This window comes from Oreochromis aureus, linkage group 14 (assembly GCF_013358895.1).
Source record: "Oreochromis aureus strain Israel breed Guangdong linkage group 14, ZZ_aureus, whole genome shotgun sequence".
In the NCBI taxonomy this organism is placed as follows: Eukaryota; Metazoa; Chordata; class Actinopteri; order Cichliformes; family Cichlidae; genus Oreochromis; species Oreochromis aureus.
The window spans coordinates 30,003,860-30,025,276 of record NC_052955.1 but is presented as its reverse complement, the minus strand read 5'-3'; the positions used below and the strand labels follow the sequence as shown (position 1 = coordinate 30,025,276).

The 21,417-nt window shown below is 39.6% G+C and overlaps 1 protein-coding gene across 2 annotated transcripts in view; it reads right to left on the bottom strand.

Annotated features, from left to right (window-relative positions):
- rap1gap2a (RAP1 GTPase activating protein 2a) overlaps positions 1 to 17,460 on the bottom strand; it is an 89,853-nt gene extending 72,393 nt beyond the window's left edge. Inside the window, exon 1 of one of the 2 annotated variants that reach the window (XM_039622807.1) lies at positions 17,395 to 17,460. In XM_039622807.1, coding sequence (XP_039478741.1) covers positions 17,395 to 17,435 — 41 coding nt within the window. In that variant the 5' untranslated portion in view covers positions 17,436 to 17,460. Of the gene's footprint in view, positions 1 to 1,270; positions 1,618 to 17,394 lie in introns of those variants that run through there. The other variant, XM_039622806.1, reaches the window with a different exon arrangement.
- Positions 17,461 to 21,417: the final 3,957 nt, after the last annotated feature.

The following is a 21,417-nucleotide window of genomic DNA, read 5'->3' as shown; positions in this document are numbered from 1 at the left end:
CCTTAACATATCCCTTCATCTCACACTGAGCATTCAAAAGAAGCAAATTTGAGACATGATTCCATGAGCTTTAACACGTGGAATTATTTCTTGGTTTAAGAATTTTGTAAAATGCTGATACAATTTTTCTTTTAGGGGAATATTTTTTTCCCCAAGGATTAAAAAGACGGGATCTCTAACAGAGAAGTATCACAGAGAGACATGAGAGTATATTTTAACTAGCAGAGGAATTATCACACAGTGCATTACTCATCTTCCATTAAGCCTGTGGATGAATAATGTGTAGGCTTCAATCACAGAGCATTCAAACATGTGCTGAGACTGCACTGAGCTACTTGAATTGCACTTGGACCCGTAACCCATTATCAGTCAAAACGAAAGCAGCTTATCTAAACCTTCTGACCACTTAATTCTATTTTCTCACTATCACCATTGACTTATGACAGTGGAGGATTACATCTATCCTGAAAGTTATTTAAAAAAAATGACATTCTTTTCAAAAATTAGTGTATCTGAAATCTTTTTTTTTTTTTTGTCCAGCTTTGTTTTTTTTCTGCAAAACACAACATATTGCACACAAAGCTGCTGCTGCTCCTCAGCTCTGTCTGTTTGAGGTTATCTCAGCCTGTCTGGCCTATGCTGCATCAGCCCAGCTGGGAAGGTTAAGTGCTCTGAAGATGTGCTTCAGTGTCAGAATGACTAGCAGCAAGGGAGCCAAGCGCACAAAAACACTCCATCCGAGTGTGTCACAGCATTCAGTGCTAAATGGGCTTGCTGGCAGCTTCTTTAATGCTGCATCATGGGAACTTCCCTCTGCCAATATAGTAGGAGAGCATTACCAGAACAAGCTGCGTCCCTTTACCAGCACAGCAGCAACAACAACCACAACTGCCAGCAGGCAGAAATAAAGTCGCCTGTTGAATATAATCCCTCCCTCAACAGAGACAACACAGAGTGAAACTGTAAATGATCACACACACACACATGCACAAACACAGACAAACAGAGGACAAAGTGTTAGAGGTGTGACACAGAGGAGCCCTCCACCCATCCTTCCTTTTCATAAAAAAAGTTTACATTTCTACTCCACCCATTCACACACTGCACAGTAACAACAACTGGCACACGCTGCAGCTGATTATAAAGCACAGTGGGAATGATTCAAACTCAGTGTAGAACTGCATGTAAATGGGCACAAATGTGAGCATGGACATGCACAATGCAAACTTTCCTAAACACACGTGAGCATTGAATGAAAACACATACATACCATCCAAATCCACCAAATGACACACTTCTCCTCCTCAGCATTTTGTCAGTCTGACCTTCTCAGCAGTCTCTTTTGCCGCTCTCCTCTGGGAACTGTGTGCTCCGCTGACAGTCTTCCTCTATGTATGTGTGTGTGTGTGTATATATATATATATACACACACACTCTGTATACTTGCACTTTGTCTGTCTGTCTGAGCCAGGCTCTCTGTCTCACTCCCTCTCTCCCCCTCTGTTTGTCTTCCCTTCTCTCTCCCTGCTCTTTTTCACCTGCCTCTCCACAGCTGCTGTTGTCCAATTTGCCACTTGACCCGTCAACAACTTTCCTGAAACACTGGTTCACAGTCTGTCAAACCCACGCTCAAATCTGACACACTGACACATACAGGTACACATATTTCAGCAGGGTAGGGGAGGAGCCAAATGAGGAGGGGCCACAACCACCCATCTGACTCTGCTGGTTTGTTTCCCACACAAACACACATGTTAAGGGCTACACATGCAATACAGCGCTATCTCAATAACCACAACCAAAACACATGTACGTTGTATTCTTGCTTAGACGCTGTCCAACAGGAAATGCGATAACTGACTGCACTGCCCCCTTTTTTTGTTTACACTCACACATGCAAAAATATCCCTGAATAAGCAAAGATGATAAGTTGATCGAGCATTTTGATGCGGATTGTGGAAACTTCAGGTTAACACTGCAAAAAGCTATATTTCTATTGCGTCATTCCTATTTCTAATCTATTAGAAGTGTATCAGAAGAGTCTGTGTTGAATGGAAAATATGCCAGTTGCTCAACAGAGGAGTCAAACTGGATTATTTTTGTTGCACTACATGGCATTAACACTCCTCTGAAGGAAAGAAAAAAGAGCCCAACAGTTGTGCAGAAAGACTGCAGCGAAACCTCTCATGTTGTGGCCAAAGGGAGTGTCCTTCCTGACGCCCTTTCTTCTCACTCCAGAGTTGACACTCTCAGAATTAATGTGCACGCAGTGTAGTGAGAGAAATCAAATAAGCGTTCTGTACGCCTAACGGGATAAATAGATTTCACTTTTTTTTACACCTGCTCCATTCAATTCATTTGAAGGACAGCTGCAAACAAACCTCACTTTACAAGCCCTCAGTTTTTCAACAGTTCAATTTCAATGTGCAGTGTGTTTGTGATCTGCAGCGTTGCAGGCTGTTAAATATACTCACAGTGTAAAAGCAAAAGCAGCTACTTGAAGGACATTTTTACCAGCTATTTTTAAGGAAAGTGAACCTTGGGCCATTTTAACATTATAATATAACAGTATTAATACACCAGAATACGGCCATTCTAATTCTAATGAGTGAACTCTGTTATGCACACCACGATCAAAGAAAAACACTTAAAAGAATCTAGGTGTATTTGCCTACGTTGTAGGTGTAGGTGTGGAGACAGAGTCTCACAGGAAAATTAATATAGTCAGGGGTTAAAGTGGGATTTTAAAGGTGGGGGAACGCGAGAGTGATTGTAGTGGTGAAGCATGGTAAAAAGCATAACTTAGAAATAAGTCACAGCGCTCCAGAAGATTTTCTTTGTGTACAGGCAGCTGCTCTGAGGTTTACTGCTCCTTATGGAGTAAATTATTTCATGCAACTGCTGAATAAAGCAAAGTTAACATACTTCAATTTGTTTTGCAGGACGTTTCAAAGTTGAAAAAAAAAAAAACTAAACATAACTTAACATTATGGATAGCACAATATCTCATGTAAGATTTAAATGACCAGTCTATTAAATCCCACTCGTTACCTTTAAAATTAGTCTTCTTTTCTGCTTATATATAGTTACGTATAGATAATGATATGGTGATAAGGAGCTGGGGAATAATTACAATTTGGAGCAAGTACAATAATAAAGAGGTTATTTCAATTTCAGCTTAACTTAACAATAAACTGAATAGCAGCTTTCTAATTTCACAGGCCGTGGTTTGACAACAAGATGCTATCTGCAACAGTAGCTAATCCAGCCACTCTGTGGCTGCCATACTGGTGAAGCTGTCACAAAGCATGCCATAAATACAAGTAATAACATAAAACCCATTCAAACAGACATAGTATCATTTCAAATGCAATTTCCCCCCAAGGCTTTTCTGTTGAATTGAAAACAATGGTTTCAGTTATTCTTTTTCACACTGAAATAGGCAACACGTCCTTCTGTATTCAAAGAGAGCTACTTTCATTTCCAGTCACTTCAAAACATGTCCAGTGAGAACAAGAAACCAAACAAGCACTTTAGAAATCTGTTGAATGTGATGGCGTAATGCTTTCACAATTAAAGTCTCAATTATCAACATGCTTTCAGTCTCTTTTAAGATTGTCACTCACTCTCCCTCTAGTGGTTTAGAGATGTGAGAAAACATCAACACAACACCAGCAAGAAGAAAATGCGAATATCAGACTGACAAAGAAAAAATACTTTGGATCTCAAACTGTAACTAGTACCATGAAAGATCAAGCTCAATAAATGCTGCAAATTGCTGTGTCCCACAAAAAAACAGAGGCATGTCTTTATGCTACACACACACACACACACACACACGCACACACACACACACACACACACATACACAAAGTTTTCTGATACATCAGGAATCCATGTTCTGTTAAAATGAGTGGGCACCTAACAGCACAGGGGAGCCGTGAGACAGCAGCTGGTGACGCAGCAGCCGAGGAGCCAGATGTTACTTTCAAAACATTTTTGTGGATGAAACAGGAAAAATCAACCCTCCTGAACAAATGCAAACTAACAACTTTTAACACCAATTTAAAATTTTCCCCGATTTCTATTGATGGTCCTAAAATATGTAAATAAAAGAAATACTAATTGCAGATGCCAGCAGGTTAGAAAATAAGATTAATGAATGATGGGAAAACTTAAAGAACAAAAGATAAAATAGGGAAAAGTAAAAAATAAAGTACAAGCCAGTGACAAGACTTTTGCTGCAGGTCTTAACTCCTTGACCAAAACTACAACATGAACATGAAAAGCTGTCACTATGGTGATGACACAACTTTGCGGTTGTGTGAAGTACACACCCTGCAAACAGTATCACAAAAAAGCATGTTTCTCTTGGTAAAAATAGCTTTAATAAAGCGTCATCTGGAGGTAAAGTAACTGCATGTGTGCAGCATGTATCACTACTTGCTGGCAGATTTAAGTCAGAGGATCATCTTCTCTTTGTTTAGTGTCGCACAGCTTCATTTGTTTAATCTAATACCCGATGACTCAATATCTGTCTATTCTATATACTGTATATTTCACCATGGCCAGTTTAATGTTAGCCTGAGAAAAAGAAAACCGCAAGTTCAGTTTTATAAAAACTGTGGAATAACGATATTTATGACACTCATATTTCCTCTCAGGTTTAAGTGCAACACACTCATTTTATCCTTGAGATCTGAAACGTGCATTCACAGCACCACAGATGTTTGTAAGTGGGCTGGCTGACATCACCCGACAGTAACCAGTTGGCTGATGTCACCAGGTCGTCACAGTGTTGGCAACTGATAAACAACACCAAGTGCATGGTAACTATTAAACTCCATTAATTTGTTCAAACTCTTTTATTATACGCAGTGTGTCAGCAATAAAGACTGACGATGGCGCTGTGTTGTGCCAGAGACATTTTGCTATATATAGAAGACATAGCACTCAGGCAATTGTGGTCTACCTGAGACGTGAGGCATGCTAAAGATGGCGATTGTCCCGTCCCTGTGTGACATTGGCAAATGGGAAACATTAGCCAGTCACACTGATGCACTGATGACTGCAGAGTGAAGGTTCACGACTGTATCAGCTGTGTGGCGGCATATCTCCTTGTTGTTGCAATAATCATGTAGAGAAACATGAACTAGCATGGCATTGGTTCGATGCTCCCATTATAAAAATATAAAAACCTTTAAAAAATGTTTGAAATAAATGATAGTGGTTGCTACATGAAATGATTATGTACAATATTTGTATATAGCACTGTACTGAAGTCTTGGGCCATCCCTCGTTTTTATATTTTGCTCAGAAATATAAAAATGATCAATGTATTAATTAAAACTTGGCTATAGATGCTCACTGGTGTGCACCTCCTGTTCTCCTTTGTACATACTGACAAAAATTTGAGCCAAAAATCTCAAATTTGTATTCATCACTCCAGACACTGATGCTGAAGCTGTCCTGAAACTGAACTTTGTTTACAGTTTGGCATACCACAGTCTTTTGTCTGTTTGCCTTCCTTAATGATTACTTGACAGCCACCCTTCCACTGGGACCATTTCTAATGCAATTCAGTGAACAGCAGATGGATCAACTGAAGGGTCAGATGCATCTCTGAGGGCTTGTGTGTCAGGTCTTTGCTGGATTTCCGCCCCCCCCCATTTCTTAAGCATGTGATTTTGAGACACTGTTCCTCTGCTGTAGATTGCCTTTTAGGTTTGTAGGAGTAATGCTGTATAAATTATGAATTAAGCACTTGCTAATACCTTATGAATACCTTAAGAATGCTTTATAGTGTGACATTATTATAAAGTGCTACCAAACATTCCTCTAAAAATGGTCATAGGAAAAACTTTAAAAGACCTTCTGAAAGCCTGGAGAACTCCTTCTGCCTCCTAGGAAGCACATACACACACGATGTGTGTATAATGTTTGGAAAATATAAATCAGATTATGGTATACTACACTACTTTAAACAGATTGTAATGAAATGTATTGTTGTGAAACGTTGGACATGTACATTAGAAATATGGTTAACTGGTAAAAAGTGATTTAAACCTTTGGAAAAAGGAGAGATTTATTGTTTTGTTTTTTTGTTTACATTTTTTTAAACTTGGATTTTGTTGGCAGTTTAATATAAATGCAATTTATGACCCAGTGACATTGAAGAGATGATTCCAACCATCTCCATTCATTTCTATAGCAGGGACTTCAGCTCTCAAATCTCAAATCAGCTCTCTCAAGCTCTCGGGATTTGTTCCAGGATAGCTGCCAAGTTGCAAGACTTGTTTCTAGCAGGACTTTGTGCCATATAAAAGACTAGCTTAATATACACAGGTATAACACATCCTGCACGGTGCATTTTCTTTGTTGCTCATGAAACTGTAAAGCCTGATCTGATTGTGTAGCTAGAGCAGTGGGCCATCTGTGTAACAGGCCATGAGTCATTTGCAATCTTATAAATATCCTTTATCAGTGTCTAATGTCACAACACTATGCCAGCACAGGTTTGCTGTTCACAGCATCTTCCTAAGACTCTTCTGTTAATGTGATGCTGATGAAACAACATTAACTCAAAAGCAGAGCTCTTTGGATGACAGATAAGAGGGTGCGTGATTTTATTTTGCATTTACAATGTTGTGTGTTAGTTGTTGATAGCAAGGCGAGAAATAATAAAGAAAGAACATTTGATGCTGAACCTAGCATCACTATGATTAATCCTTTAAAGCTATGGCAATCCTGTAAATTGACACATTTTAAAACTGAACTTTACTGCTGCAGTAAAATCTCTTTTGGTGAAAGGAAGACTTTGTCTTCATTTCATACATGTTTTTTTGGTTTTCACAGTTTCAAGCACCCATTTCTTGAAAGCATCCATTATCTCATAACTGTTTGCAAAAAACACCATTTCCATATAATATTTTCTTTTCAAACTGTTTCAATACAAGACAATTTTCAGTGTGTCTTGATAAAACCCCTTTGCTGGCAAAACCAAAATAATCCCATTAAAACATCCATTTTCTGTATATATAGGACTTAAGTATAAGTATTCATTACAAACACCAGTCAGTAAAATGTTTGTGGGACATTTTGGATTTTGAAAGGAATAAGAAGAAAAAAATCTCTCCTTTCACTCTAATCCAGGGGTAGGCAACCTTTTTGATGGCGAGTGCCATTTAAAATTTCCTCAGAAGTCAGTGTGCCATATGATTGCATTAGCAATAAATTTAATAACGCTCTATATTAACAGTTACACATTATATAGAACCACTTTATAGAATTATATTTGTTTGCAAATGTTAGCAGCTATCAGCAAATAGTTATCAGCTATTTTGAAACAAAAAAAAGACACTTTTTATCCATAACAGCAAATGAACTGTACAACAGAAAATACAAATGCTATTTATGGTCTCCTCACAACAATGATAAGAAAAATAAACTGGGCCAATATGGTATGTTTGTTAATACAGAGACACACATGTTAATGTGATCTCTGGTCTCCCACTCAGAGACACAGGTCTCCGAGTGTCCAAGATTCAGACGGCTACCTGAGGACACTCATGTGAGAGAAAATCTGCTCACACAGATATGTAGAGACAAATACTGTCAATATGGCCTCTGCAATGTTCTGAAGACAGTTAAACTTGTCAGGTAGTGATGTCCAGCAGGTGAAAATGCAAGCTCCATGAACATGCACAGCTGTAGATTCCAGCTGCTTCGATGTCGCATTAACTGGCATTAACTCAGCCAGTTAATGCGAGACAAATCTAGCTGCTCATTAAAGATTTCTGGTTTGATCAGAAAATAAAACATTTGTCCATACACCTGAAAGTCCCAAAAATGCATTGTGTCTCGAGTCTATGGATGCATTTTGACTAAAAACCGGCCCCCCAGATATTAAAGCCATAAAGCCTTTGAATGAAAACAAACGCTGTTGTGACAGTGATGTACACTGTCTTGTTGGTAAATGTATGATTTCTATTCATTTTACATCAGATAAAAACTTTGGTTGTAAGCTTCAGATAATTATTTAATAACAGCCAGACATTTTAAATGAGAATAAGAAAGTATTTCTTTGTGCCCCCCTCTCCCTGTTAATGCCCTACCTGGCCCCCTGGCATAACTTTGCTAGATCCGCCCCTGCACAGTTACCAGCTGTCAGCTACATAGAAAAGGATCCTGGTGTTATTTGTCTCTCAGAAACAGTTCATAACTTCCCTTCAACCCATTCATGTCACCTAAAAGGTAAACCTGTTTCTCCATCACCTGTTCAGCTCTGATGATTCAGTAAGGGCATCTCCTGGTTCCATCTTCATGTTTCCCTCTCACCAGATAACCAAACCGATATCATGATCAGCAGCTTTCACAGCTGTGGCTCCAGCAAACATCAGCTGATACTAGAAATTAATATTAAATAAATTCTAACAACAGCTGATCAAGCTTAAAGGTGCTGCTGTTGTTTAGTGCGACATCCGCTGGTTTCCTCTTTCTGGCGCAAAGTGAGCGATAAACAAACAAGAGAGAAAAGCCGATCAGCTGATCATTGGGACGATTCCGTTTGTACGGGACGGTTGGCAACTCTAGTAACTAACCTTATGAATAAAATAAAGTTCACTATCAATAAAATCATAGCAGCCGCCCAGCTGTATATAAACTCCGTCATGCTAGCTAGTACGCAGTACGAGTTATTGTAACTGACTGTAAAAAGTCAGCACAACGAAAATAAACTCCACCTAAACTTGGTTTATATCTGACCCAGATAGACTGCAGGTCATAACTTCTTACCTGAAGTTTAGTTCACCTGACGCTCCGACCGGCGGCTGCCTCGGGTCTCTCCTCCTCCTGCCTCCCCTTCCCTCATCCACCTGCTGGTCTCCACCACTTGTTAATTTTACTGAATCTGTGGAAGCTACGCCATAGCCACCACCAAACAACTGAGTTATTTTTACACACCGACCAGCGTCTGGCCAATCCACCACCAAAAAAAAAAAAAAATCATCGGGCCACCGAGCGTATGCCCGATGGCCAGTCCAGCTATGGTCGTGGGTGCCATCAGTTAACCCTTCGCGTGCCAACGGTGGCACGCGTGCCTAGGGTTGCCGACCCCTGCTCTAATCAGTCTTCTCTGCCTCTCAGATGTTTGTAGCCAGTTAAAAAATGGTACTAATGGATCAATCCCGTAGACCACAAGACTTCAAAACATCCAACTTTATAGTATTAAAAAAAACCTTGATATTTACAACCTGGTACATGAAATTATAATGATCTATAGGTATATGTTTTTATGCAATGATTTGAAACACACCAACAGGTCCACCTTTGGATGACTCAAAATAAACAAAATGAAGGTTTTGGAGTGGCCTGGTCAAAGTCTGGGCTTAGATCTGATTGGGATGCTTTGGCATGACCTTAAACAGACTGTTCATGCTTGAAAACCCTCCAATGTGGCTGAGTTAACACAATTCTGCAAAGAAGAGTGAGCCAAAATTCCTCCACAAGCCCCTAATTTGTAGTTCCTGCTGCCAAGGGTGGCACAACCAGTTATCAGGCTTAAGGGGGCAGTTACTCATTCACACAGGTTTGGATAGCTTTGCTTCTTTAAGAAAATTAAATCATGTATCATCATTTTGTATTTACTCAAGTTATGTTTGTCTAATATTAATATGCAAGTGTTAAAAATATGCAAAAAACTAAGAAGTCATGAAAGAGGTAAGTGCTTTTTCACAGCAGTGTAGCTTCGCCCTTCATAACACCAGCAACAGTGGGTGACTTTTAAATAACTCGGTCAGTCTGAATAGTGGGTTTATTGACCTTTACTTAGATTCACAGGCTTCATCTACCAATTCGAGTCACTGAACTAGACTTCTTAGTCATGTTTAGTTAGCAAAGTTCTAGCCTTTTATTAGATTGCTACTAAGTAGCAGATTTGTGTGTCTTTGCTTTACAGATGTACAATTTATTTATATAGTTTGCTAACCAAATTTGCTAGCGTTAGCTGACAGTACTTCCCCATCACTTAATTGTTGTCACATCTGGCTCCCAAATTAATAAATAAATGACAAATAACATGGTGCTGACCAAAACACTAATGCTGAGGCTGCAAAACTGATGGGTAACATTTCAGCAGGTGCAACCATCTTTTATATACAGTCTATGGTGTCACCTATGTATTTTGAACTGGCTTATGCTGTTCTCAAAAAATGTATACAAGTGTGAACAATGTTGTTTTGTTTTGTGTTAGCAGTGATTGTGCAAGGTGTTTTAGCGAGTAAGAATGTGTTAACGAAGCTTTCAAGTAGAGAAAACAAGATCTGCCAATGATGCCTATATGTGTAAATTGCCAAAAGGGCGATAAATTAATTAAATGGGTTCAGACGACTCAGCACTGGATTCAGAAAACGACATTTGGAGTTGGAACAGTCAGAAAAACTGTAACATAAACAGCACAGTGGTCATTGAGCATGTTTGTGTTGTATGTGTGATAGTAATGCATATTTATGTCTCACATTTTTTCTTATCTGAGACTTTATAAATTCAATTTCTGTTTTTTTTCTCTTCCATCAATCTAGTTTTGTTTATTTCACTTTAGTCCCTCGTGTCTTTCTCAGTAGCAATTCTTCCCGGCAGCTGGTGGCAGCGGGACACCACAAGAGACGCAACGTTTCCATCTTTATTTCTTCTGTGTCGCTTCTCCCCTCTTTCATCTCTCTCACAGCCATGTAATGAGGTATTTAGTCATTAGATAGATTCCCAAGGGGGTGATACACAGACAGACACGAGAGACCTTTCGCTTTTCTTCGTCTACCTCTCCCTCCCTCCTCCCAACCGGCCTCCCCTTCTGTGCTGCTAATAGGTTACTTAGTCTTGTGAGGTTTTACCAGAGGGTTGCTGATTTAGTAACAGAGCTGATGCTCTGCTTAATGGCTCCTGCCTCATTCACATTAATCACCATCTGTTATAACCCACACAGAGCACAGAAGAACCAAAGCTGCCTATTGATTGACTACCAGGGAATATATGAATGTGTCATAGGATTTCTTTCATAGGATATTCTTCTTTGAATATCACATGCACACAGCTGGTACTGCACAGCTGTTTTCTAGTGATGAGTTTCTGTATTTGGCTGATGTCCTTTAAAGGTTTTAGCGAGCTTTAAAAAGGCATTTAAACTCACCAGCCACTTTATTACTGTAGGTATACCTGTTCAACCTGTTCAATTAATGCAAACATCTAATCAGCCAACCACATGGTGGAAAATTAGTGAATTTAGGCATGTTGGGATGATCAAGGCTTATGTTCAAACTGAGCATCAGAATCATTAACAAAGATGATTTAAGTCACTCTGAATGCTGAATGGCTGTTTGTGACAGACAAGCTGGTCTCAGTATTTCAGGAAGTGTTGATCTACTGGGATTTTCCTCTACAGCTATAACTATGCTTTTAATGGTGGGGGATATTTTCTTGGCACACTTTAGTATTGGTGCTGACCATGTTTGTCCCTTTACAGTCACAGTGTAGCCCCAAAGCTCAAATCATTTCAAACTGGTTTCTGGAACATGATAATGAGCTCACTGTACTTAAATGGCCACTACAGACACCAGAGCTCAATTCAACAGAGGATCTTTGGGACATGGTGAAACAGGAGCTATAGATTATGAGTGTTCAGCTGTCAAATCTGCAGAAATGGGCAGAAACTATGTCAATACGAACCAAAACCTCTAGAGAATTTTCCAGCAACTTGTTAAATCTATGCCATACAGAATTAAGGCATTTCTGAAGGTAAAATAGGGTCCAACTCAGTGTACATAACAAAAAGAAGAGGAAATGTACAAGCTAGCTTATGACCCCTGCTGGTCCAAAGCCCAGATATATCAGAGGTCTAAAAATCTGCACACAGCCAAATATGCAGATCGATCTGCTGCAGAGAGCAGATGAAAAGAGTAAAGAGCACTTAAATATATTAATGGACACACTTGTGTTTCCTGATTTGAAAATAAAACATAAAATGAAAGAGAATTTAAGTAGAAAGAACAAAGTAGAAAGAAATTATAAAAATAATTTACATATCAACTGAAATAATACAAATGTAATAGTGGAATGTCAAAATAAAAAACAAGGATAAGATACAGCGTGATGCCATTGTAAAAAAAAAAAAAAAGCAACTAAAAATTCATATAAAAATCTTAAAGTTGAAAGAGTAATTTTTAAGAATATAAAACAGTATAAAAATGCTATATTTTTTTACTAAAAAGATATAAAACTTAAACGAAAGTTTACAAACAAAAACAAAAAGAAGACACTGATGATGTGAGTCATATTTCCTCAGGCAGTTTATTCCACAGTCGAGGAGCCCTAACAGCAAATGCTTGACTGCCTTTTGTCTTTAAGGATGAGGTGGGAACAGTTACAGGTGTCTGCCTGCGGGTCTGAGGCTGTGCCCTGGTTGATACGGGAATCACACAGTAAGTATTTATTCTGAGGCAGGACCATGAAAAGCTGTAAAAGTAATAAGCAACATCAGAAGTCAGCACACATAGTGTGAACTTTTTCCTACACTCTAGTTTGTTAGACAATTTATTTTTGCAGCATTTTGTTTTTGAGCTGGTGAAACTGTTTTTTGATTAACCCTAAACAATGTTGATTAACAGTCTTTTAAAAATTATTCTTATGCTATTTTATTTTGAACTAAGCACTGTGAAATGAATAGCACTAATGATTGAGGTACTAAATATAGTTTTATGGGATTGAAACATTATTAAATCCACATTTTTGGTCCTCTGTGGAGATGTGTGTTTGCCTAAAACAGATGAGGTGAGTAATACAACTCAATGCACTTTATTACCTAACAGAATTGATTTAGAACCCAAGATAACATGCTTTATTGAATATATGATAAAAATCTAACAAACTTTATTTGATCATTAAGAACCTCCTCAATATGAACTGTTATTAAAGAAATATTTTTCATTTCCTTCTTGAGTCAGTCTCTGTGCAATAAACCTTCCTTTTTTCTTCTATTCTATTTTTATTTTCCCATTTTTGCCCCCCATGGTTCATCGCTTTGTTAGTGGATTTTAGTAAAAGTGACAGCGAGCCCACCCATACACCCACTCTTCCAATTCACCCACATAGAGAGATGAGAGCGCACATCCATAAACAGCAGGCATCGCATGCGCCCGTGCACCCAGGCACAGACATGCATTCATAAATTTCGACACATGCACACATTAATGCGCTCAAATTAATAAGCTGTGACATGTGCGCACGCACTGCGCCTCCTCCACCCACGGGTGACACAGTGCTATCATTCCTTTCTTTAATCCCATTATTCGGCAACATTGATCAGAAAAAAAATCCACTTATTTCACATACTTCCCGTTACTGCCCCTGACGCCAAACACACAAGGCTCTGCAAAAACAACCAGACATCAACCAGGGGCAAGTGCAATTGCTCAGCCTACAAAAAAGCAATTTAATCAGGTGTGCTGTGAGAACATGGCAATTTCCTCACAGCATTTCATTTTCCACTAAATGGGAACACACAAATACAAACACAGGCTGAGGAAGTTTAACGCAAATCCCCTCTGCAACTGATGACTCATGTGTTTCTGTATTAAAGTGTGCGTTGACCTCATCAGCAAAGAAGGCAAGGGAATAAACAGGAAGAATGTAATCGTTCTTTATTGAGGGCTAAAATATTCTCAACTGTAACCAAAGCACGATGGAAAAATAGTAAAATACAACTGAGTTCAAGTGGAATGAAGGTGCAAAATTCAGTCTCGAGACACTTTTTGGAATCATGAGTTCCACATCGATTTTTGATTTTTGAACTTTGGTCTGACCTTCATCTAAGCTGCAATTTTATAAAACCATTTTCTATAAAAAAGAGCACATAGCTGGACTTGAATTAGAACTCATGGTCCATGCTAATAAAAGGGAATCTCTGTGCTAACAACTTCTCTAAAAGCTAGGGAGATGAGATCGCCGCTCGCTATAAATAAATGCACACAAAGTCTGGTTAATGACAGAGTCTGTGGAAATGATGCATTACAACAACGCACAAAGTTGGAAAAGGCTACAAAAGGATTTCTAATTTGAACAAAAGTGAACAAAATGTGTACAAATGGAGGGAACCCCGGACTGTTGTTACTCTGCTGAGGAGCACGTCCTACAAATATTAGAGAAGGTGAAAACTCTTATCAATGTAGCTCCATTAAAACACTAATGGAAAGACACAACTAAGAAAAAACCCTACTCTTCAGTGGAAAACAAAACATCGAGAATACCATATGTGTGCAAAAGAGCTCTGTGGAAAATGCTGATGAGCCAAAATTTGATCTTTCTGGTGAGAATGTATGCAACACGTTTGAAGGGAAAGGCCAATGTGAATCAGTAAAGCATGGTGGAGGGATCATCATGGTTGGGGGCTAAATGTATTGGGGTCAGTAAGGAAAAATTCCCCTAAACACACAAAGAAGACACCAGCAAATGGTTAAAAGAGATATAAAAAACCAAAAAAGTAAATGAAACTTAGGGACATCTTGGGGGGGTTCAATCTGAAGAGGGCTGTTCAGTCAAAACATTCAGAAAATATTCATGAACTGATTGGAAGACAGGGCTAAAAAAATCGGCAAATCTCAAAAAACAGCCACAGGAAACTACACTGTGCTGCTAAACAAGGGTCTATCAATTATTAAATTCAATGAGGGATATTACTCAAGTGTTCTAATAAAAAAAAAAAAATAGTTTAGTGAGACTATCGATGGCTGTGACCCGGATGAAGATCCGGACACATGTTGAGTAATCAGTGCACAAATCTTGGTATTTCCAGAGCAAAAAAGAGAGAGGGGAGAAAGAGAGAGAGGAATGTGAAATGTTGATAGATTGAGGGATTTATAGATGTGATAATGACGGGCAGAGGAAGGAGGAGATGAGAAACAACAGGACAGGAGGTCTGTGAGGATAGAGGAAAGTCTCTGAGTGGTGCTGGTTAATTTTTAACAGCCGTCAAGTGGACTGCTCAAGATAATATGGGGACAAAAGATATGGGACAGGCAACATGATAAATAAACCCTTTTAATTCCAATGGGATTAAAACAGATGAACAAAACGCAGTAACTATTCACACTGAACACTGTTTTGAAAGAAGATTAAAAAAACCCTTCTAATTGCGAAGGACTGACACTGACTCACTGCAGGGTGTGTTTGCTCAAAGAAAATGGGACAAATCCTGGATTCACTCCACCTGAGAGGTACAGATTAGCCATCATGTATTTTGAACTGAATCATCAGCAGATTGTGTGAAATGCTGCCAGCAGGACCAGTCGTCCACTTGACACAGCAGAACTGTGATTTGTAAAGCGCTTTAGTCTGGGACTGCTGTGTCAAGAGTCTCTTTTTGGTTGATGTGACGATTCTGAAGCTCCAAAGCTATAAATATCCCAAAGTCTGCCATCACTGACCATTCATACTTGGAGTGGGGGTTCAGCTGAAGGCACAGCTCACGACAAAAATGCATTACCCAGTGGCCCAAATATTCATATAGTAACAGTAGATTTGGGCTTTCCATCCATCCATCCATCCATCCATCCATCATCTTAACTGTTTATTCAGCCAGAGGAGCTGGGGGTATGAATCTTGTCCACCCAACTTGAATCAGAAGGTAGCACCCTAAATCAGTAGAGGTTAAAGTGTACAGAGGAGAAGAATTGTAATCATTAAATAAATAAAAACATTAAGAAATAAAATATTTGCTGCTTTTCTCTTCTGTGTTTTTTTAAAATAAGTTTTGGATTACTGTTTGACCAAAGCAACACTGTGACGGTGTCACTGCTGCCAAAGCGTCTTTCAGCTGTTCCCTTATTCACAAGGGGTCCCCACAGCAGATGGATCCACACATTTGGTTTGGCAGATTTTTTTTTTTTTTTTACACCAGACGCCTTTCCCGACAAAACCATAGCAGGGATTTGTGCCTTCTCGAACCAAGGAGCTTTTGTGTGTTGGGCACTGGTGTCTCTGCTTTCACTCAGGGATGTGAAATAAAAAAAAAAAGATTTTTTTTTAAAGACAAACCCTTCAGCAGGAAAACATCATGGAAAATAAACCTCATCTACTGTAAGTCCACATCTGACACATTTAACTGCCCTAACTTTATTTTTTAAATTCCCAGAGTGCCATCATGGTGATAGTGAAATCTAGCAGGATGGAGCATCTCTCCAGCTGGCTGGTACCAGAAGACCCCCCCACCCCCTCCATCTGAACAGCACACAAAAGGCACATTATATCTTGCACCTCATAAAGTATCCTGCAGGAACAACAGAAATGCGTCACATTTTTTCATCAGATGATGCTTGCATATCTACTCCTTCCTTACTATTACAGCACAATGGAAACCCTCTGTGCTTGTGAGATGTCTTGAAAGGTGTTAAGAATCTAATGTTATAACACAAGCAGTGCTTCTTAGGGACAAAGAGTAATGGTTTTAATATTATTATTGCATTTCTCCTTTAGCACTGCATTCAGCAGGGATCATATTTCCATATTACACTCACACACATACACCGTGATGTATATACACATGAGCACAAATGAGTTCCCACCAGCACATTGTTGGAAAATTCATGAGTACATTAAGACCCGTACCTGTTGGCTGACACACAGGTCAGAAAGTAACATCTCAGAAATGATTCAGGTGCTCCTATTTTCCTCTTCTTTTACTCATAAAAGATCAAACATGTTTGTTTTTTGAGTCTTTGAATGGCTGAGCGTCTATCGCTTGCCTTGGATTTCCTCCTGTGGCATGAATGTTAGTGAGATGAATTTATGAAAATATTAAGAAGCACTGTTCTTGTCCACCCACTCACATATGCAGAACTTCATGCCCCCACTCACCATCCCCCAAACACGCACACACACACACACACGTAAACACAACATGGTGTCATAAACCGCCAGAGAGTGCACCACCATAAAAAGACATTGCAGCACTGTTGCTGCATTGGAGGGAAGAATATCTGCGTGCCATCAGATTTCCCAAGGCTCTTTCTCAGCAGACTCCCTGCACGCATGCAGACAACAACATACTCCCAAGTTTAAGAAGATGCAAAAAAGACCACAAATAAATGAATATAAAAGGAAGTATGATCACTTCCCTTTGCTGTGTGCATGTATGCAGATCACAAGTGCCAGACCTAACCTAAAAACAAACAAAAAGCCCGTTACTCCAGCTGGTGAGTTCTCACACAAATCAGCACACACACAAACACAAACACTCACACACTAATGCTCTTCCCATCAGGCATTTGGCTCTCAGTTAGCAGTTGTCAGCAGCCAACAACAGCAGCAGTAACATCTCGGCTCCAGAAGAGACGAGGGTGAAAGCCTTACCTCGGCTCCCCTGCAGATCCTTTACAAGCTGGACTGAACATCTCGCAGTCAGTGGACGGTGCAGCATTAGCAGGAGACCAGTGGACCAGAGGAGAGGTTGAGTGTATGTGTGCGTGCATATGTGAGAGAGAAAGGGAGACAAGGAGAGAGAGAGAGAGAGAAGGGGAGGGTAAGGGGAGAGCGCATATAGGGAGAGGGCGCAGCGATAAAGCACAGGGTAGGGCAGAATTATGTGATGAGAGACAGCGACAGTGAGTGTAAGAATGGGAAACAGCGTTACCATGGAGAGGACTACACCCAATCTCCTCCAAGCTTATTAAGAAAAGGTACAAAAAATGAATAAATAAACAAAAAAGACAAAAGAGAAACTCAAGCTGAAAATAAAAAAGAAGGCAAATGTTTGTTTTGGTAAAGGCAGAAAGGACGGACCACAGGATCACAGAAATAGTAGTTGGAAAAGGATATGAATGAGGAAGGAGCACAGGATGGAGGGGTGAGAGGTAGGCCTGGGGCAAGGTAAGCTTTTTACTCATCGGTAGTGGCAGCAGGAGCAGAAATGCACAGGTCACAAACAGACAGATGACATACAATTTATAAAATACAATCACATGCTTTTTACATTTAAAAAACCCTTTGTTATTGAATTATTGATTAAATGTGTCCGTTTTTCCGATACGACTGTTCTGGCCCATAATTTTATTATATTTACAGTATATTAAAATCAAGCAAAAACAATTAAAGTTGATATCAGCTCTATATTTTCATTTCAGGACTGAATTAGTAGCTTTGAATTACTTAAATTAAATAAAATAGATAAATAAATCCTAGGCCTAAAGAGCCTTGATTAGCCTCCTTCATTTTCCAGGCTTCCCTCCTTAAAAGCTTGCTTTCTTATTGATTGGTTGCTGGTTTTCCGCAAACCTTAAATATACAGGGAAATCCAAGCTTACATCAGCTCCGCACATGAGGAGAAAAACTTTTAAAAACAAAGTTGTTCGCTAAAAGGGATTACGGTTACATATGCTGACCTCATTATTTGTAACTTATACAAAAAATGTCTTTTATGGTCTGATCTGATTTTAGAAATAGCATAAAGATAACAGTTATCATTAGCTGGGAAATAGCTGCTTCTTTTTTCTCTATATCAATATTTAGGTACCAGTGGGCCTCTTCCATCAAACAACTAAAGCACTGAAATTGTTTTGAACCACAAAAACAGTTAGTTGCTCTTTAGTGACAGAGGGCTAGTCTTTGCTGTTACCCGAGCAGCTGGTAAGTTGTCACAAGCTGTTGCTATGTGAAAATGGTTGCAAACAGAGTGCAACTGCAGTTACTTTGGTTGCTAGCAGATTTCCATGGATGCCTATAGTTTGCAATTTGTCTGCAAGCCCTCATTAGAATCTGAGGGGTAGTAAAACTTGCAAAAGTGGGATGCAAACTGGAAATGGAGACTGGTTGCTTTCAAAGTAAAAGTTGTACCTCTGTCCAGCAATCAACACATTTCAAAAAGCGCAATTTTTACTTTAAAGGCGAAAGGTCTCTGTCTCCAGTCCGGGTCATACTTTTAACAGCTTCGCTACCACTCAGAGCAGCAGGTGACTGTTTGCTGGGTTTAAAAGTGAAACCATGTGGCGATACCTTAAATATGTATTATTTTTAAAAGACAAGATGGGTTGATTTCTCTGCATAAAAAGGCAAAGCAATACAATTCACCTGATTTAAACAAATTCTCTCTGAATGCGAGTATGGTTGAAGTTTAATTAGCATAATTAATTATGTTTGGTTTCCTAGCTAATGCTAAAGTCTGGCTACCACATAATTGACTAGTGGCCACATTCTGCGTGTGCTCAGTCACATCCAACATGGAAATAGAAAAATTGCTAAGATAGGATTTCAATTTTTTTTTAAAAGGGACGTCACAAACCAGGGACCGTTGGGCTGATGTCAATGATTCTCACACGGCCTATGAGTGCACTGAGCTGACATTTTTACATTAAACACTTACTTTCGATTTTGAACACATGGTTACTGTTTCCGTGAATAAAACTCTTACACAGGCGTGCACTAAAAGGGTTTAAAGGAAAGGTCATCGATTTAGAAGTGTGACACACATTTGAACTCCAATAGACACACATAGAAATCCAACAACCTACCAACACCAGGGGATCATGGGTGTCAGTTATTCAGTAAAGTTGATCCCCTGCTGAAGTACAAAGGCTGTCAAATCAATCTCAAACACACACAAACCTCCCTGCACACACAGCATGGTGTGTGATTGATGTGCAGCTCAGAGGCCACAGTGTTCGACTGATGGCCCTAAACAAAAAAACAAAAAACTAACCACACACTGGTCTCTCTAAACTATTTCTTATTGATCTGGTTTCCTGCCTGCAGCTCTACTGACAAACGAACACCCAGCAGTCCTACAGAGAAAGAAACCGAATAGGGAGAAGGAAGGATTGAAATTGGTTTAATTAAATTCATCCCCGGAACTCCCACCAGTGGAAAGACTGAAGCAGACACAAGTGAGCCTACAGGTGCATCCGAAGTCACTGTGCTCCCCTATTACCCACCACACACATACAAAGACATACCCCACCTATCATTTGTTGTGTTTGTCGTCTCTCCCTTTAATCTCCAGGCAGTTTAATGCTTGCGGATCCTTTGTCAGTTCTAATTGGTCCTGCTCGTTGGGGTTGCCTTGGAAACCAGTTTAGAAAGTGTTGGCTGGAGGTCTGCCAAAGGTTGTGATAAGATTAGCTGTAATGACCCACTGTAACCAACACTGTGCACGTCATGCAAACAGAAAGTAGTTGCAGTGATGCTGTTTGTTCCTTTAAAAAAAAATGGGGTGGGAAATATAAACAAACTAATTTCAGCTCTCCTAAGTTCAACATGGAACATGGCGTTACTGAACAGGTAGGGCATGGTTCTCTTTACTGCCATTCATTATCCATTACATACATGGATGAGGGAAAATTTTCTGTGATGGAAGATGGAAGAGCTTTGGCTGCTGTTGGTATATGACAGCGGGTATCAGTGTTGCATGCTGTCTGCCACAGTAACAAGTCCCCCCACCCCCAAAGGCCTAAATCTGTCTTTGTGAGCTTTGCTAACAAGCAGAATGTCAGAGTCTTGTCAGGGTGAGCTTATGGCACATGCCAGGAGCTTCTTGTCCAATTATATAGTCAGACATATATATATTGCTGACACTCTCTCTGTCTTTGTCTCTCTGAGACACGTGACCCCCAACCATGTGACTTTAACTTGCCTGCCAGTGCCAGTTTGAACATGTGACAATCATGGAACAAGTGAATAAGATTACAGTCACACAGTCAATGACCATCAGCACCTTGTTAGAAGAAAAATTAGTATTGCCTGACAGCAGGCAATAGTGCAGCAATACTACAACAGCAGCCAAAGCTTTTACAGCTTACCTCACAGGTTGCAAGTGGAAGCTGATAGCTCTTTCTCAATATAACCACTTGATTTTAATTAATTCTTCCCTTATAACAAAAACAGAAGATGATTGCTAAAGCCCCAGTCACACAGGCCTAGAGACCTGTGACTAACCACCGCCCTTTGGGTTTGCTTTTGCCGCTAGCATATTGGGGCAAGTAGTTTAAAGTGGCCAACTCTTCTGCAAACATCAGCCAGCTGCTCTCCAAGCTGTAGTGAAAATGTAAAAGGCGCAACACAAACTGAAGTTGAGACCTTTGGCCTTCAAAGTAAGAGTTGCACCTTGTTAAACATGTTGGCTGCAGGGCTGAGATATAACTTTTTTTTGAAAGAGTCACACTTTTTGAAGCTGTACAACCATTGGGCTACTATTTTGGGATAATTTGTGCAAAAAAAACCAAAAAAAAAAACCTACAGGAAACTGTGATGATCTGCTTGCAATCTAAACAATCACAATAGGTTTTTGGTGCAGTGGGTTCTTTACCTCTGGTTTACCCCAGCAGCCTCCAGCAGCCACTGACAGCCACTCAGGAAAACACATTTTTCTGTAGCACGTCCAATATG